This window comes from Rana temporaria, chromosome 2, assembly GCF_905171775.1.
Source record: "Rana temporaria chromosome 2, aRanTem1.1, whole genome shotgun sequence".
Classification (NCBI taxonomy): Eukaryota; Metazoa; Chordata; class Amphibia; order Anura; family Ranidae; genus Rana; species Rana temporaria.
The window spans coordinates 303,707,177-303,726,004 of NC_053490.1; the positions used below are offsets into that span (position 1 = coordinate 303,707,177).

General features: G+C 43.9%; 1 protein-coding gene across 1 annotated transcript in view; it reads right to left on the reverse strand.

Moving 5' to 3' along the window:
- Positions 1-18,828, reverse strand: part of KIAA0319L (KIAA0319 like) — a 135,898-nt gene that overhangs the window by 72,868 nt on the left and 44,202 nt on the right. The window contains exon 4 of the mRNA XM_040337309.1: positions 12,529-13,049. Coding sequence (XP_040193243.1) covers positions 12,529-13,049 — 521 coding nt within the window. The remainder of the gene's footprint in view (positions 1-12,528; positions 13,050-18,828) is intronic.

Genomic DNA, 18,828 nt, shown 5'->3' on the forward strand with positions numbered 1-18,828 from the left:
ATCCAGCGATGTGAACAGGAGCAAGAGCTCTCTCTCTCGCCTCACTGGACAGAAAGGCAGCAGCGGGAGCCATTGGCGTCAGGTCCTAGACGCACAGAATTCAATTTATTCTGAATGCAGCTAAACTGACCATACCTTACTGTAGGTAAACACCAAGTTTGAATGAAACCACTGAAAAATCATTACCTGTATTGATAGGTCTTTAGAACTGTCCTCAAATCACATATAATTCAGGTTTGATAGTTCCAGTGTGAATGAGGCCTTGTACTGTTTTGCTGAAATATGTCTAGTAAACACTAAATGAATATTGCTGGACCTTGTAAAGTTTTTGCACACAATTAAAGCTTATCTAAACCTAAAAGCAAAAATGAATTATTGCAGCTTACCACTTTTTTCTTTTCAGGCTTTATTGTCTTTACTCACACACACACACACACACACACACACACATCTCAATTATTACACACTTTGTCCAGTAAACAATCTTGTTAAACAGAGCTCCAAGGTGCAATGCTCATTCACCTTCCCCTCTGAAAATACACCCTACTAAATGGCCCTACCCTTTATGTCTACACTCACTTTTGTGACCTTAAATCTATTGTCTGACAACTTCCTATTATACCCAAATGTTGGTTCCCCATGGGACTAGACAAGGGTCCTTTTCGAACCCTTATGTCCGCAGAACGTAATCAGGCATCACATTTTACTTATTTAGGAAAATGGCCATCCATCGAAGTCGCACTCGTCCCTTTAGTTTGGATTTTTGAAGAGCCTTACGGCTGAGATATTTTCTGAGAACACTCCCACTATCAAACTATTTCCTCCAACCGTTGATCCTATAGAAAAAGCTGTGCTTTGAATCTGGCTTTGAATCCATCAGACACTTCCATTCCACACTATGGCCCGGATTCACGTAGCACTTACGACAACGTATCTCGAGATACGCCGCGTAAGTGCACATATGCACCGTCGTATCTATCCGCCTGACTCTGAAAGCAAGATACGCCTGAAAATAGGCTTTATCCGACCGACGTAAGTTTCCTGCGCCGTCGTATCGTGGGCGCATATTTACGCTGGCCGAAAGGGGCGCTCCCATTGATTTACGATTTGAATATGCAAATAAGTGAGATACGCCGATTCATGAACGTATTTGCGCCCGGCGCATTAATATACGCGGTTTACGTAAGTCGTACGTCCAGCGTAAAGTTAAGCCTCATAAAGCAGGTGTAAGTCAGCAGCATCAATGCAAATGGCTGCACCAGGGAACACAGCCGTCGTTTTTTACGTTGTTTACGTAGTACGTGAATAGGGCTAGTCGTAGGTTACGTTCAAGTCGTAGGCAGTGATTCAACGTAAATTAGGCAGTTGTTTGGACGTGATTCTGCGCATGCACACTGGGAAGCGTCCATGGGACGGCGCATGCGCCGTTCGTTATTCGTATCTTGATGGCGCTCGGCCCATCATTTACATGGGGTCATGCCTGATTAGCATGGCTCACGCCCACTGCCACTTATGACGAGTTACGCCGAGGGAACCCAGCGTAGATTAGGGAGCAAGTGCTTTGTGAATACTGTGCTCGCCGCTCTGCGCTACGTCGGCGTAGCATATATTCGATACACTACGCCGGCATAACTATGCGCCAAGGTATGTGAATCCGGGCCTATATTTTGTCTTAATCTCTCCACCAGCCAATTACAAGCCTTCTTATCTCCAGCTTTGGAAAGTGGACTTGGGTCAGACTTTTGACCACGTGCCAAAGTGTTTCTCCCTTAAAATCGTCAAAATCTTTATTATATGATACTCTGCCAGCGTTGCACAGTCTTTCCCAGTTAACCAGGAAGGCCAGGGACTTTCCCACACATTTTCTGAGTTTGTCCAAACTTCTGTCTTTTGGAGAGAGGTAAAAAGGATCACACAGAGATTCACCAATTACCCCCTCACAGATGCCCCTGCCTTCTTCTTTTTCTAAATTTCCTATGAAAACATATAGTAAATCTATCCCATGACAACCTTCTTAATACAGCATGTAGCTCTCTGATGTGAAAGGACCTGCATCTCCCATCATTATAGATGCAGACTTCAAAATTTTAGGAAGTACAGGAGATCTTGTCCTCTCTTCACAAAACTAACATGAGCTATTCCCCAATACTTGGTTTTAATTGCACATGTCTATTTTCCCAGAAGCAGGGAAAATCCCTACTGGCAGAGCTTTCTTGCTGAGCGATTCTCCCTTTGCCTAGAGTTGTGTACCCAAGTTGTTGTAGTTTACCAACACCACCACCCCCCCCCCCCCCCTTTTTTTCCTTGCTTCTTTCTACACTTACTACTTCTTTACAACTTCTTTCTTGCTACATTTCCTTTAAATACCTTCCATGTTCTTGTACCACACCATCTTCCTTTCTTCCAAACTTTTGCACCTTTTAGAATCACTTTAACTTCTTCCATTAAATTGAATAATCCCCATGGGAATTAAATTTTTATCTTTACATATATGGGTGGATTTCACACCCTCATTAACCTAACTACATAGATGATCATGTAAGGTGTGACAGTGTTTTTTGGTACTGCATTTTGCCTTGTTCATTTCTATATGGATTGTCAACTAATTCCGTAACAGATGCTTTACCCCTTTTTGTTTTTTTGTATGAAAATGTATTGAAAAAAGTGTCTGTCTATGTTAAAAAAAAAACATCTATAAAAAGGTTTGTTTTGCTGGGCAGTACACTGAAAAATTTACATTTTGCCAGGAATTTCTCCTGAAAATTAGCAGTGTATTACATGGTATGCGAGTACGCTTAGGCACTCCTGTGATATCTGTTGTGTGGGAGGCAATGTTGCATATGACTGTTATGAGATTTGCAGTGAGAATTGGTGAGATCACTACTGTGATGCTTGCTGGAGAGGACTCTGTACTGCATGCATCGCCCTGCTCCTGGTTTTTCAGATCTGTGCTTTCTGCACCTTTCTTACTGCTTCTTGAAATTTCCCCCATCGGTCATCAGGGCGGCAGGTCTCACATGTGGAAGCGAAGCCCTACCTCTACCAAGATGGCCACTTTCATAAATCGCCCAGAGGTGATTCAGTTTGCATGTGCTGCGCTATATAAGTTTTTCACTCACTCACTCACTCACTCACTCAATAACAAGGCATAAAGAAGTCGGTGACTGAGAAAAGATCAGCAGCAGAAGACCACATGAAATGCTAGCGACTAGTCCTTTGCCTTTTTCATTTTTGAATTAAGATTCATGGACACTGTGATTTCATTTGTTTGCACTTTATTATGCACATGTTTATATACGCATTAATGTTATATTTGTTAAATTAAAAAGTGTTGCGCTGACACTTTAATTGTTTGCACATCATCATTTAGCGCTGCACTTTAATATCATTATTCTGAGAAACAGGTTGGAGGGGCATGACACACCCTGTAACTGGCATAAATCTGCCCACACCATGTTACTGCCAAGAATAATAAAGATTTGATTTCAAATATACAGTATACAGTTTATTGATATTAGTTACAGGCTTCCCCCACTTTTAAGTACTCAATGGGACCAGAGCGTGCATTTAAACGAAAATGTACTTAAAGTGAAGCAATACTTTTTTTTTCACTACTCAATGCATGTACTGCATTGCAATAGTCATTTACAGACATAACTGATATTAATAATGCATAACTAAAATAAACACAATATTAACCACTTGGGATCCGCCTGCCGTCAATTGACGGCTACAGTGCGGATCCCAATTTCCAAACTGCCGTCAATTGACGGCCGCCCCTTTGGGCGTTCCCCGCGCGCGCTCCAGAGCGCGCTGCGGGGAAAATCTGTGTTGGCCGTGTCCCTCGGACACAGCCAATTACAGATCGCCGCGAACGGCCAATCAGAGTGGCCGTTCGCGAGGCGATCTGTGCGGCCAATGAGAGAGGATCTCATATGTAAACATATGAGATCATCTCTCATTGCCGTTTTACACAGAGACAGCGGTGCTGTCTCTGGAGAGGAGACCGATCTGTGTCTCTTGTACATAGAGACACAGATCGGTCACCCCCCCAGTCACCCCCCCCCTCCACCTACAGTTAGAACACTAAGCAGGGATACATTTAACCCCTTCCTCACCCCCTAGTGTTAAACCCCTTCAATGCCAGTCACATTTATACTGTAATTAGTGCATATTTATAGCACTGATCGCAGTATAAATGTGAATGGCGCCAAAAATGTGTCCGATGTGTCCGCCATAACGTCGCAGTCCCATTAAAAATCGCAGATCGCCGCCATTTCTAGTAAAAAAAAATAATTAAAAAAAAATAATTCTGTCCCCTATTTTGTAAGCGCTATAACTGTTGCGCAAACCAGTCGCTTATTGCGATTTTTTTTTTTTTTTTACCAAAAATATGTAGAAGAATACGTATCGGCCTAAACTGAGAAAAAAAAATGTTTTTTTTTTTTTAAATTGGGATATTTTATTATAGCAAGAAGTAAAAAATATTGTATTTTTTTCAAAATTGTCTCACTTCTTTGTTTATAGCGCAAAAAATAAAAACCGCACAGGCGATCAAATACCACCAAAAGAAAGCTCTACTTGTGGGGAAAAAAGGACGTCAATTTTGTTTGGGAGCCACGTCGCACGACCGCGCAATTGTTAGTTAAAGCGATGCAGTGCCGAAAGCTGAAATTTCACCTGGGCAGGAGGGGGGTATATGTGCCCAGTAAGCAAGTGGTTAAAAGAAAAATTGTAAGCTTACCCTATCCAATTGTTGTCTCAAGGCCAGAGCAGCTGAGAGAATTTACTGTAAGACCGGATTCACACCGTCTCCGCATGTGGCTCACAGCAGGGGTCCGGTGCGTGCTGGTTCAGGTCCGATTTTAGCCCAAATTTTGGGCTGAAATAGAACCTGAAACGCACCAAAAAAACTGCGGAGATATGTGAACTGGCTCCATAGAGAGTCAGTCACATTTCTCCTGCGGGGAAACATGCATTCAATTCACCTAGGTGTGAACCCAGCCTAATAGGAAGGATGAAGGCATACAGGTATCTTCTTTTTCACTAGTCAAATCTTCAAAGGCGAGACGCTTTCTTGCTGGAGAATTGGGTGTACTACAAGTAGCAATAGGAGTAGGAGCAGGAACGTGGTGGTGATGTCAGAGCTAGAAATGGACTGTCAGTTGATGATGATGATCTGGGATCAAAATGACTGTCAGTCAATGTTGATGATCTGTGTGCTGATGGACTTTTAGCAAAGTAAGTGTCTATGGAGGTTTGAAGTGTAGGTCTCTTTTTCCCCTGTAGATTTCTTTATAACAGGGATAAGCCCCTGAAATGTTAGCACTGACTTTGGAACTTCTTTCAAAATCCCTAGCATACTTTTTAAAAATGGCCATGGCACTATCAAGATGACGGAAAGCTTTAAAAGAGAATTTTTGTAGTTAAGCCTTCAGGCTGTTCAATGATCCCAATCCCATCCTGCACATCTTATTTTCTCTCCTCTTCAAGTTCTAGAAGATCTTTATTGCTGAGGGTCTCATTGTGGGACGCAAGCATTTCCAGCTCTAACTGCCTTGCCATCTCTACAATATTTTCAGTTACAGTTGCTACATGATCTTCAAAGCCTTCAGAATCATCAACTGTGGGCATAATTTTTCAGGCCCTTTTCATTGTGGTTTCCTGTATGCAATTCCAAGCATCTCTAAGGCCGCGTACACACGGTCGGACAAAACCGATGAGAATAGACCAAGGTTCAGTTTCATCGGTCCAAACCGACCGTGTGTACAGCCCATCGGTCTGTTGTTCTTCGGTCCAAAATTTTAAAACATGCTTTAAAATCGAACCGATGGCCCGCTGCCCGATCGGTCCAAACCGATGGTTAGTACAGAAAGCATCAGTTCAAAACCCGCGCATGCTCAGAATCAAGTCGACACATGCTTGGAAGCATTGAACTTCGTTTTATTCAGCACGTCGTGTGTTTGACGTCACCGCGTTCTGACCCGATCGGTTTTTGGAACGATGGTGTGTACGCACATCAGACCATCAGGCCACTTCAGCGGTGAACCGATGGAAATGGCCCGTCGGACCATTCTCATCGGTTTGGAACGACTGTGTGTACGTGGCCTTACAGTTTTAATGCAATCCAAGATGTTAGAGCTTTCCAGAATTTGGATAGGATTATTTTTTACCTGCTCCTCCTTCTTTGTCTATTGCTGCAATACACTTACTGAATGTTCTTTTTAAGTCGTTTAACTTGAAGGAGGCTATGAAACATTGAACCATTGGCTGCAGTAGTGAGGTGGTATTTGGTGGTAGAAATTGTGCTTGAATTTTAGGGTTCAGCTCATCTAGCGTTTGAGGGTGTCCAGGGGCATTATCGACAAGCAGTAAAATGTGGAAAATGTGAAAGGGATATTGTTGTCCTTGCAATAGGCTTTCACCTCTGGAACAAAGCAGGTGTCAATCCTTAAAAAGGACTGTAGTTACCAATGCTTTTTTGTTAGCTCTCCAATGCACTGGAAGTCTAGTTTAACATAGTTTAACGTAGTTCTTCAAAGCTCTTGGATTTTGTCATCTGTAAATTAGCAAAGGCTTTAGCTATAAAAGGTACCAGAAGCATTGCCACCTGTAGCCTGGCATGAATTTTTCCTGTCTTGCGATGAAGGTTTTTGCATTCTTCCAGAATAGCCCAGTCTCATCCACATTAAAAATCTGATCCATGGAGTAGCCTCCATCTTGAATAATTTTGGCAAGATTGCTTGGATAGCTTTTTGCAGCACTAGTATCTGCAGCAGCTGCCACTCCTTGTACTTTAATGTTATGTAGGATAGACCTCTTCTTGAACCTAACAAACCATCCACGGCTTGCAGAAAATTCTGCATCCTTCGTTGCCTCACCTTTCTTAGCCTTCAGGTCACTGAAAAGGCTTAAGGCTTAACTTTGTATAATTGCCTGGTTGACAGGAACATGAAGTGTAGTCTGATTTTCTATCCAAAGTATTAACAGTCTCTCCATGTCTGCAACAATGCTATCCCTTTTTCGAATTGTTGTGTTAACAGGTGTAGCACACTTAGTTTATGCAAGATTTTTTTCTCTGTTTTTCATAACAGTGTTAACTGTAGTCCAAGTGAAGCCTAGCCTTTCGGCCTATTTCGGATTCAGTTACACTTTCATCATAAAATGTTATCATTTTAGCCTTCATATCCAAGGTAAAAGATTTACGTCTTTTTTTTGTACTATCTGTCATTATTTAATGTACAGTACAGTACACGATAGGTACCTGTAACAATCAAAAGAATACAGTACTGTAGAAGTTCCTAAAATATGTACCATAACTGTATTTTAGAGGGTCAGGGGCTGTAGTCAGGGGGATGTAGAGGCGAGTCAGTGGATGTAGCTGGCTGGCAGGCACCTTTGGGCTGTCAGGCAATGCTGGGCTGGCTGGTGGGCACCTCTGGGCCAGCAGGCAATGCTGGGCTGGCTGGTAGGCACCTCTGGGCCGGCTGGCTGCACTTTGCTGGCTGGCTGGCAACTTTGCACCTTCCCTCTTCAATGGCAACAATTCCGGGCGGCAGCTCCACCTCTTCCAGGTCATACTGCGGCTGTGCGGCGCGGGAATGTCCGTACTTGCGAGGCACTTTACGTACACTCGCGGGCATGTCCGTACTCGCGAGTGTACATAAAGCGAGTGTCCGTAAAGCGGGTATGCCTGTATTTATTTTGACTCCAAAGGCTGTTTTTTTTTTTTAAACATGGACCAACAGCAGAGGACTAGACGCTCCTCCTGCCTATGTTTCCCTGCAGACAGGCTGGGAAAGATCTGGGTCATGTGATATCTGTATACCGATAAGGAAAAAGCTACTTAGATTTTTTTATTTTATTAAAATAATTATAGTCCCATTATTCATACAAAGAAAGAGAAGGAATAATGTAAATTAAACACAGTGTGTTTAGTATCACTTTAATAAGTACAATTGCTGAAAAACGTTGTGCCTTTTTATTCTAATGCTTCAGGTCCACTACAAACTGCATGGCCAACTATGAAATACTACAGCAGTACCCTTGTAGCACCACAAGGTTGCGAGAAAAATTTATTTTTGAATCCCTTAAAGAATAAGTAATTTTTACCACACCTTTAATACATGCTATTTAATACAGCCAAACAATTTAAAGTGTGCAGACATATCAGTTCACCTTTTATCCTACTGCTGTCTCTGAGACCTGTACTTGGGTCCTTATCTCCTTCCAATGCTTCAGAGGTCAAGTACATGCATGCCCTTGTGACTTTACCAACTGAAAGCCACTGTAACTGGGAAGGTTAGAGAAGGCTGGGAAGGGATTCTTCTTCAAAAAGGCAGACACAGTAGGTGATTAAGTGAAATCTAGCCGGCAGTTCCTAATAGATAAAATAAATCAACCACTTAAACCTTTTTTTTAAGTTCATTAAAGCGGGTCTCAACTTCACCCACCTACTCCCGCATATATTTTTTCCCCCACTTGTAGTGCTGTATTGCTCTTTAAAGCACACATTTACCTACACAGTGCATACAGAGTTGTCCCTCTGCGATCCGCTAATTGGATGCCACACGGCGAATCTCACAACGCCTTTTTGGTACTCTTCAGCTACGGCATCTTCTGGAAGCCATATTTAATTATGTGCTAAACCCGCCCCACTAACCACCCTTCCCCTTCCCCAGGGCCCCAATGTGTAGCGATTCTGCAGTCTTCTGGTAAATGTGATGTAAGGATCCCAGGGGGATGCGAGACCAGGTACACAACATTCTGGCCTAGGATGGAATGGTGGTGGGACAAAAGTAGTGGAAGGGACAGACAGCACCACTGTCAATGTAAGCCTTTATTGAAACAATGTAAAAAGATCCTACTCACAAAAGGTAAATGCATCGGGTGCAATTAAGGGCAATACTAAGTGCCGCTATCAGTGCACTGTCCTGAGCCACACAGGGGATCAGTCCATAACCCAGTTCTTCCTAGGTGCTTAGCTGCCCTGCTTAATGTCTCAGTGCCAAAAAGGTTCACCACACTGATGACACCACCAGAGATTCCAGGTCGCAACAGGACGCATTTAAAGGAAATCTTCCTCTTTTTCAGCTGAAGAAATACTCGTGGACCCTGAATTCTGGGTCAGCAACCACGGCAGTGATTTTTTCCCTTGAAACTCTGTAAAAATTTCTCCCTGACTAATGGCAGAGGAAGAAGCCACGTCAGAGGGAGCTAGGGAGAACCCTGATGAATATGTGGACATGTCAGGATATATCAGGTTCAAAGAAGGAATGCTGGAAGCCACCCCAGAGCTGTAAGTGGATTTTGAGAAAAAAAAAAAAAAAAGACCCACAGGACTGATGACCTTCCACTTATGAGCCACCATTTTTCTAGTTTTATTATTATTATTTAGGGTTTATATAGCGCCAACAGTTTGAGCAGCACTTTACATGAGGGCAGACAGTACAGTTACAATACAATTCAATACAGGAGGATTCAGAGGGCCCTGCACGTTAGAGTTTACTATCAAGGAGGGAGGGTCAAGTGATACAAAAGGTAATAACTGTGGGGGAGGATCTGATGGAGAAAGTAAAAGTACAGTTGTTAGGTGGGGGACGGATAGGCTGCTCTGAAAAGAAGGGTTTTCAGGCATTGTTTAAAGGCAAGCAGAGTAGGATACAGTCTGGAGCAGTCACTGTAGGGAGCAGTGAGGACTGACCCTGGGACCCTTTCGGGGAGCTAGCCGTGCTTCTACTGAAGAGAGGCAGAGGAAAAGCGCAGGTGCACACAAAGCAATATGGCGTGGCTGCAGGCACATTAATCTGGTACACACAACACATTAAAAAAAAAACTGTGAACAAGACCAAAATATTCAATGCAAGTCAAATCTGTGCAGTTTTACCATCAGTTTTTCTGCACGTATGATGTGAATGAGGCCATAATGGGATCAACCCTGGAAGAACATACGCCAGGCTCCGTAGCAAAAAAAAAAAAAAAAAAAAAAAGAGGGGAACAAGCCTGCACACTTACTAGAGCGGTGGTCTGAAGAGCCTCTTGCAGCTAAACAGTCCATTTCCAGACAGTTTTCTGGTGTGCATACTCCAGAAGAGTCTTCAGGGACAGGCTTTAACAAGTGGGCGCATCACAACCCTGGACCTGTAAAGCACTCTGCACTTGAAAAACACAGACCACTGGGTGCCCTGGTAGCAGAGCCGGCCCTACCATGAGACCCAGTGGTACCATGGGTCCCGAGCGGCACTTTCAGGGGGGGCGGCAAACTGCCGTCCATGAGCAGTGACAGAACTACCGCCCGCATGCCAGCCCGTCCGCTGCTTTTTTCAAACTAAGAAAGCTCGGCACCGCTGCTGTTACAGCCACTGCTTTTCTTATTCATCACGTTGCTGTAGATGGGTACTGGAATCTCCGCCCCCGTACCTCCCCCCCCCCACTCCTTCAGCACAGCCACTGTTCTGCATGAATACAGTGAAATCCCTGAGGCAGAGTCTGCTTGCCTCTGCTGTTTGAGTGGGCGGGATGGGGATTCACCTGACCTACAAGATCGTGCCCGTCTGGTGTCAGAGGGAGATAAGTCAGTGTGTGGAGGTAAATCATCTTGCAGTTCATCGTGTAGCTTGCATGCACCTCTATGCTAAATCTGCTGTATTACTGCAGATTAGCATGGAAGTGTTGCCTACTAGCAGACAATTGGACTTAATGATTGTCACTGTCTCCAGGTTTTCACTCCCCCCTGGTGTATACCCTCCTGACCCCTCCCTGCTGTATACCCTCCTGACCCCTCCCTGCTGTATACCCTTCCCTGGTGTATACCCTCCTGACCCCTCCCTGGTGTATACCCTCCTGACCCCTCCCTGGTGTATACCCTCCTGACCCCTCCCTGCTGTATACCCTCCTGACCCCTCCCTGCTGTATACCCTCCTGACCCCTCCCTGCTGTATACCCTCCTGACCGCTCCCTGGTGTATACCCTCCGGCCCCTTCCTGGTGTATACCCTCCTAACCGTCCCTGGTGTATTCCCTTCTGACCCCTCCCTGGTGTGTGCCCTCCTGATCCTCCCTGCCTCTGTCTGAACCCCCCCCACCACCACCACCATCACCACTGCCTCTGACTGAACCCCCACCGCTGCCTCTGACTGAACCCCCCGCACCACCACCGCTGCCTCTGACTGAACCCCCGCACCACCACCACTGCCTCTGACTGAACCCGCACCGCTGCCTCTGACTGAACCCCCGCACCACCACCGCTGCCTCTGACTGAACCCCCCAACCACCACCGCTGCCTCTGACTGAACCCCCGCACCACCACCGCTGGCTCTGGCTGAACCCCCCCACCGCTGCCTCTGACTGAACCCCCCAACCACCACTGCTGCCTCTGACTGAACCCCCGCAACACCACCGCTGCCTCTGAATGAACCCCCCCCATCACCGCTGCCTCTGACTGAACCCCCGCACCACCACTGCTGCCTCTGACTGAACCCCCACTGCCTCTGACTGAACCCCCGCACCACCACCGCTGCCTCTGACTGAACCCCCGCTGCCTCTGACTGAACACCCGCACCACCACTGCTGCCTCTGACTGAACCCCCGCACTACCACCGCTGCCTCTGACTGAACCCCCCGCACTACCACCGCTGCCTCTGGCTGAACCCCCCCACCGCTGCCTCTGACTGAACCCCCCCACCGCTGCCTCTGACTGAACCCCCCCACCACCGCCTCTTACTGAACCCCCGCACCACCACCGCTGCCTCTGACTGAACCCCCGCACCACCACCGCTGCCTCTGACTGAACCCCTGCATCACCACCGCTGCCTCTGACTGAACCCCCGCACCACCACTGCTGCCTCTGGCTGAACCCCCCCCACCATCACCACAGCTGCATTGGATGGAACCCCCCAACCACCACCACTGTTGCATGTAAATCTAACTCCGTAATACATAACATTTTCATTTTAATTGTCATGATATAACATTGTATGTAGGAGCCTTTTGGTGGGCGTACTTTTTTTTTGGGGGGGGGCAGCATTTAAATCTTGGGCCCAGGCAGCACAATGTCTTGGGCCAGCCCTGCCTGGTAGCATCACAAGCAGAGTTCAGTGCCCTAGGGTAAAATAACAGGATGGCCCTTTATCTTTCTCTTGGAATGATCCAGATACGACCTTCAAAGGCAATGCATAGGATCAGCGAATCTGGAAAGATTTAGCTCTCTTGGCTCTGCAGTGAACAAAGAAACTTGACTGAAGAAAAATAAATTTCTTGATAAAAAAAAAAAAACAGAAGAGATGTCCATTCTCCATGGACACTAGCAAAATCTGAAGCACGATAGGAGTGAGAGGGGTTATAATGGCTGACTGACAGTTTTTTTTCTTGTTGCCAGTATCTATTCTCTTGTAGGTGGCAGTATAACCCATACAACTCAGAACTCCTTCAGACCCCGTGTCCTTTAATGAACAATTAATTTAAATAAGTTTAGACTTGATTTAACCTTTAAATATGAAAATACATAAACATTTTCAGTGCACATCCTTACCTCTGTTTCTTTGTTTCCTGCTGTGTTATTCGTTATAGTTTTGTGGTCTCTTTTTGACGCAGAATCTTGCACTAATGCAGGATTCATTGGGACTTCTTTTTGAAGAATTCGATCACCGAGTTCTCCCTCCTGTCTTTTAACTCGTAAAAGAGTCCCTCTTTTCAGTCCTGGCCCATGCGATTCTCCAGAAGGATATTCTTCCTGGCTTATAATATCTGGCATACGATGAAATGGTAAAGTCCATGAGGTGCGTTCCTTGTCTAAGAAAACTAACAGAGAGTCTCTGGCGTCCATCTTACTTGGTTGACAGTGATGAGGAGTCCTACAGTCAGCAAGGATGCAGGTGTCTTTCAACAACCAGAACACATTGCACGAGTGCCTCTGGTAGCATAAATCATGGCAGGAGTGCACAGATTGAGGGCCATTTGCCACCATAAGGAAATCGCTATTTTTCTTAGTCCTTAACCCAAAACCAAAGTGAATCCTTCCTTTCTGAGCCACAGAATTGGTTTGTGCAGCATCTTTAATAGAAAAACAAACATTTGTCTTGATTAAAAAAAGAGAATTTCGTTTTTTTTTTTTTTACATTTTGATTTGCAGTTGTAACGAGTAAATGTCTTGAATCTATATGAATGCCTTGCAACACTTTGACAACACTATAGGAAATACATATTCTACTCAATGGCACTACATTATCTGCTGCAAATGTGGAGGTGCTGCTACAATGGCAATAATGTGACCCCACAAACAAATCTATATGCTCATGTGACACTGAGGGACTGCATAAAATGTCCCTTTAAAAGCACATAGCTGTGGCTATAAAAAACTAAAACCTACATTTTTTCAATCAAAAACATAAAAAAATCAACACAAGGGACATAACTTGCAGTTAATTGAAGTGTCCCTTTTGCTGATTCTGCTTTTAAGAGAAATCTTGCTCCATCCTAGCCCATCCCTCCAAATGTAATCTTCTGGTGCGGCAGGAGATTCATACAACTAAAAGGCTGTCAGGGGCTCTCATCAAAAGAGCTTGACTATGCCCCTGCCCCGAATATACCCCTGCCCCTTCCTGCCAGATCCAACATTCAAAGAAGGCATACTACAATTTTTATGCATGACACTGAATATATAAATCGAGGAAGCAGAGCAATCAATCAATCATCTGCCCATCACTCATTCATAGATCCTGTGTTGATGAGAGCTCCTAAAAGTCTTTTAAGCTGGTCAAGATTCGAAGCATCTATTGGCAGGCTGAATGTACCCATGTTGATTGATTGATCGATCAACTTGGGTACAACCAGCCTGTTATGCCGCGTACACACAACCGTTTTTCATGCCGAGAAAAATTCAATTTTTTTAATTGGTCATTAAAAACTATTGTGTGTAGGCTCCGGAGCATTTTTCTCGTCGTGAAAAATGGCTATTAAAAATTTAGAACATGCTCTATTTTTTCTCGTGTGTACGCTTTAACGACGGGAAAAAAATGCGCATGCTCAGAAGCAAGTTATGAGATGGGAGCACTTGTTCTGGTAAAACTAGTGTTTGTAATGGAGATAGCACATTCGTCACGCTGTAACAGACTGAAAAGCGCGAATCGTCTCTCACCAAACTTTTAATAACACACGGTAACACAAAATCAGCAAAAGCAGCCCAAAGGGTGGCGCCATCCAAATGAAACTTCCACTTTATAGTGCCATCGTACGTGTTGTACGTCACCGCGCTTTGCTCAAGCATTTTTTTCACGATCGTGTGTATGCAAGGCAGGCTTGACGAGAATCACTTCGAGAAAAACGTTGTTTTTTTGCATGACATAAAAAACGGTTGTGTGTACGGGGCATTAGACTTTACATGTGATAATTGTTAGCAGCTAACAATAATCACTGCGTTCTCCTGGCAAGGATGGCCACCCCACCAGGAGAACATAATAGCTCCATGGGAGGGATTGCCCTGTCAACACCCTGTGTTGATGGGGGTATCAATCCATGGTTGCAGGAAAGAAATTTGCTCTGTCCATGGCCGACCTCAGTTGCATCAACCCTAATTACCCTTGGGGGTTTAGGACAGAGAAAGGCAGGGGAAGATTTCTCCTAATCTCCTAAAAGTAGAAAAATCATCACAAATGACACATCATACTAAATGTAAGCAATGTCCCTTGTTCCGATTTTAATGTTTATGATTTTAGCTAAACTTAGGCTTTAGTAGAATTCCAGGCTAGCGCTAACTAGCCTTACAAGTGTTGACAGAATCTATGATGGAATAAAGGTCATTTGGAAGAGCAGCAGTAAGGATGTGCCTGTTTTCTAAACATAGATAGCTGGGTTAGCGAGATGGAGGATTCGAAAATCCTTTCCTCTATCTCCGTTGTACCTTCATGTTAATAGGTCAATTAACCTTTACAAAAGGATCCTTCATGTTCCTTTTACGGACTGTCACCTGCAGCCATAATTATCTCATCTGCAACCCTATAGTTCCCACAGGTAAACCGATAAAGCCTTTTTTTTTGGATGCTGGACACCTTGGTGTCAATTTTGCAGCAATTTCCAATGCAGCAAAAAGCAAGATGTGCAAAAATACACAGTTTTTAAAATGACCTATTATGACTTATATGTTATATTGCAGTATATTGTGAAAAAGTCCTCCATTTTGTGCACATCAAGCTGCATTTTCACATATTTAGTAAATTCATTAAAAATCCCTGATGCAACACATATCCATTCATGTCAATGCCCAGCAACAAAAAACACATCCTTACACTTCTGGCGTGAACCTAGCCTATATATTCGTGAAAAGTCGTAAGCCTCATTTTTGGCCTATATTTTTTGAGCTGTAGGCTGCAATGTTGACATCACCGAGGGTTTACTCAGCACCATCCTTCTGTCACTATATATCAGACTTGGCAGTCTACACATCAGAGAGGTCTGCCACTCCTCCCCCCTCCCCGGGGGTGGTTCTGACCTGATTACACTTCATATGCCAAGGATGGTAATGCGAAGTGGCAGGAAATGTGTGCCTAGAATTTCGGATGTTCTTTGTGGCTGGAAAATTTTAACCCTCCAAATGCGAAGAAGAAAGAACAAGGACATAATTTACTCTTCTTTGAGTAAGGCTTTGGGGACAGCTAAATATTTAAGCTAAACTGCATTAAAAACAGGACATCAGTTTATCGCTATCGCTGATTGTCAGCAGGTTTATCATACAGAACAGTCACTGCTATCCATTGCATTGTTGCATCTTATAATAAGGTAGTCAACCTCACCTTCTAAGGACATCCCTGTGCATGCTAACATTTACTATTAAATATGACAGACTGTCCTAGGCTAAGAAAATTTTACTGAAAACAGTGCCTTACCTTAAATGCTGGTAAAGCCAGAAGATTTTTTTTATCTTAATGCATTCTATGCATTAAGATAAAAAGCCTTCTATGTGCAGCAGCCCCCCCTCAAACTTACCTGAGCCCATCTAGATCCAGCAATCTAGAGCCAGCGATGTTGCAGGAGTGTCTCGCCTGCCCAGGACTCCTCTCCTCATTGGCCAAGACAGCAGCACGGCACCATTGGCTCCCGATGCTGTCAAAGTCAGTGAGCCAATGAGGAGAGAGCCAGCGATGTTGCATGAGTGTCTCGCCTGCCCAGGACTCCTCTCCTCATTGGCCAAGACAGCAGCACAGCACCATTGGCTCCCGATGCTGTCAAAGTCAGTGAACCAATGAGGAGAGAAAGGGGGCGGGGCCAGGCCACAGCTCTGTGTCGGAATGGACACAGGGAGCTGCAGCTTGGCTCGGGTGCCCCCATAGCAAGCTTCTTGCTGTGGGGGCACTCAACAGGGGGGAGGGACCAAGAGCACTGAAAAGGGACCAGAGAAGAAGAAAAGCGCTGTACAGAGCAGGTAAAAATAACAAACATGGTATACTTAACTAACTAAAAAAAAGAGACTTTAGAATCACTTTAATAGCTGTATTGGCTTTACTGGCTGCATTCACAACCACAGTTACCTGCAAACCTGGAGACATATTTGTTCAAACCATACATAATGGTTTTGATTTCCTTCTCCTTATGCCAATGCAAGTTTTTAGGTACTATAAAAAGGATCAGATAACTGCGTATGGCACTTTCATAGCAAACATTTGTTCTTTGGTTCCCTCTTTTTTTCCTATTTGCAAAAGCATATTTGATGGATTTTTTACTGGGAGGAATTTCTCAGTTCACCCTTCTTCCAGTTTGTCATTTGCAAAGTATTTTACAACTATTTTTAAAGGGTAACTCCACTTTCACGGGAAAAAATATTACAAATAAAAAATAATATATACTTAATAATGCATGTACAATGGCGACACAAGCCATATTGTAATACAGGTATACATACCCTGGCAGAATTTATGATTTCTCAGAGAAATATGAATAACACAAAAACATTTTTTTCACTCATGGTTAGTGTTTGTTTGAAACCATGTATTATCAATCAACTGTGTTTACTCTTTTAAAAGCATAATGACAACAGAAACTACCCAGAATGATCCTGATCAAAAGTGTACATACCCTGGTGATTTGGGCCTGATAACACGCACACAAGTTGACACAAAGGGGTTTGAATGGCTATTAAAGGTAACCATCCTCACCTGTGATCTGTTTTCTTGTACTAGTGTGTGTGTATAAAAGGTCAATTAGTTTCTGAACTCCTGACAGGCCCTTGCATCGTTTATCCAGTGCTGCACTGATGTTTCTGGATTCTGAGTCATGGGGAAAGCAAAAGAATTGTCAAGGGATCTGTGGGAAAAGGTAGTCGAACTGTATAAAACAGGAATGGGATATAAAAAGATATCCAAGGAATTGAGAATGCCAATCAGCAGTGTCCAAACCTAATCAAGAAGTGGAAAATGAGGGGTTCTGTTGAAACCAAACCACGGTCAGGTAGACCAACTAAAATTTCAGCCACAACTGCCGGGAAAATTGTTCGGGATGCAAAGAAAAACACAAATAACTTCAGGCGAAATACAGGACTCTGAAAACATGTGGTGTGGCTGTTTCAAGATGCACAATAAGGAGACACTTGAAGAAAGATGGGTTGCATGGTCGAGCAAGTGATTTAGAGAATAATCTCAAAGCGGAGTTCCACCCAAAAATTGAACTTCTGCTTTTCGGACCCCCCCTCTATTGTCACATTTGGCACCTTTCAGGGGGAGGGGGGGGCAGATACCTGTCTAATACAGGTACTTACTCTCACTTGAGGAAAAGATGATCTGCACTCCGGTCGTTGTTCAGTTCCCAGAAGACAGCAGGGACCATTTAGAGCACACAGCACGACTCGTGCATGCGCAGCAGGGACCCAGGCTGTGAAGCCTTAAGGCTTCACTTCCTTATTCCCTTACTGAAGATGCCAGGGCCTTCCACCCAGGAGCGGAGGGACAGGTCAGCTTCAGGTGAGGACATCGCAGTCACCCTTAACAGGTAAGTGTCCTTATTAAGTCAGCAGTTGCAGTATTTGCAGCTGCTTAAGTTATTATTTTTTTCAGTGGAACTCCGCTTTAATAAAAAAAAAGTGAATAAAAAAAATAAGATTAAAATGCTAGCAAAAACATAGTTTAGATTTCCTAGGAGAGCTTTAGTTATTTTTTTTTTTGCTTTAACCACTTGCTTACTGGGCACATAAACCCCCTTCGTTCCCAGGCGAAATTTCAGCTTCCGGCACTGCGTCGCTTTAACTGACATTTGCGCGGTCGTGCGACGTGGCTCCCAAACAAAATTGACGTCCTTTTTTCCCCACAAATAGAGCTTTATTGTGGTGGTATTTGATCACCTCTGCGGTTTTTATTTTTTGCGCTATAAACAAAAAAAGAGCGTCAATTTAAAAAAAAAATATATTTTTTTTACTTGTTGCTATAATAAATATCCCAATTTTTTTTTTAAAAAAAATTTTTTTTTCCTCAGTTAAGGCCGATACGTATTTTTCGACGTATTTTTGTAAAAAAAAAAAAAAAAAAAACGCAATAAGCGACTGGTTTGCGCAAAAGTTATAGCGCCTACAAAATGGGGAACAGAATTATGATTTTTTTTCATTATTTTTTTTTTACTAGTAATGGCGGCGATCTGCGATTTTTATTGGGACTGCGATATTGCGGCGGACGTATCGGACACTTTCGACACAAATTTGGGACCATTCACATTTATACAGCGATCAGTGCTATAAAAATGCACTAATTACTGTATAAATGTGACTGGCAGGGAAGGGGTTAACACTAGGGGGTGAGGAAGGGGTTAACTGTGTAGCCTGGGTGTGTTCTAACTGTGTGGGGGGAGGGGGGTG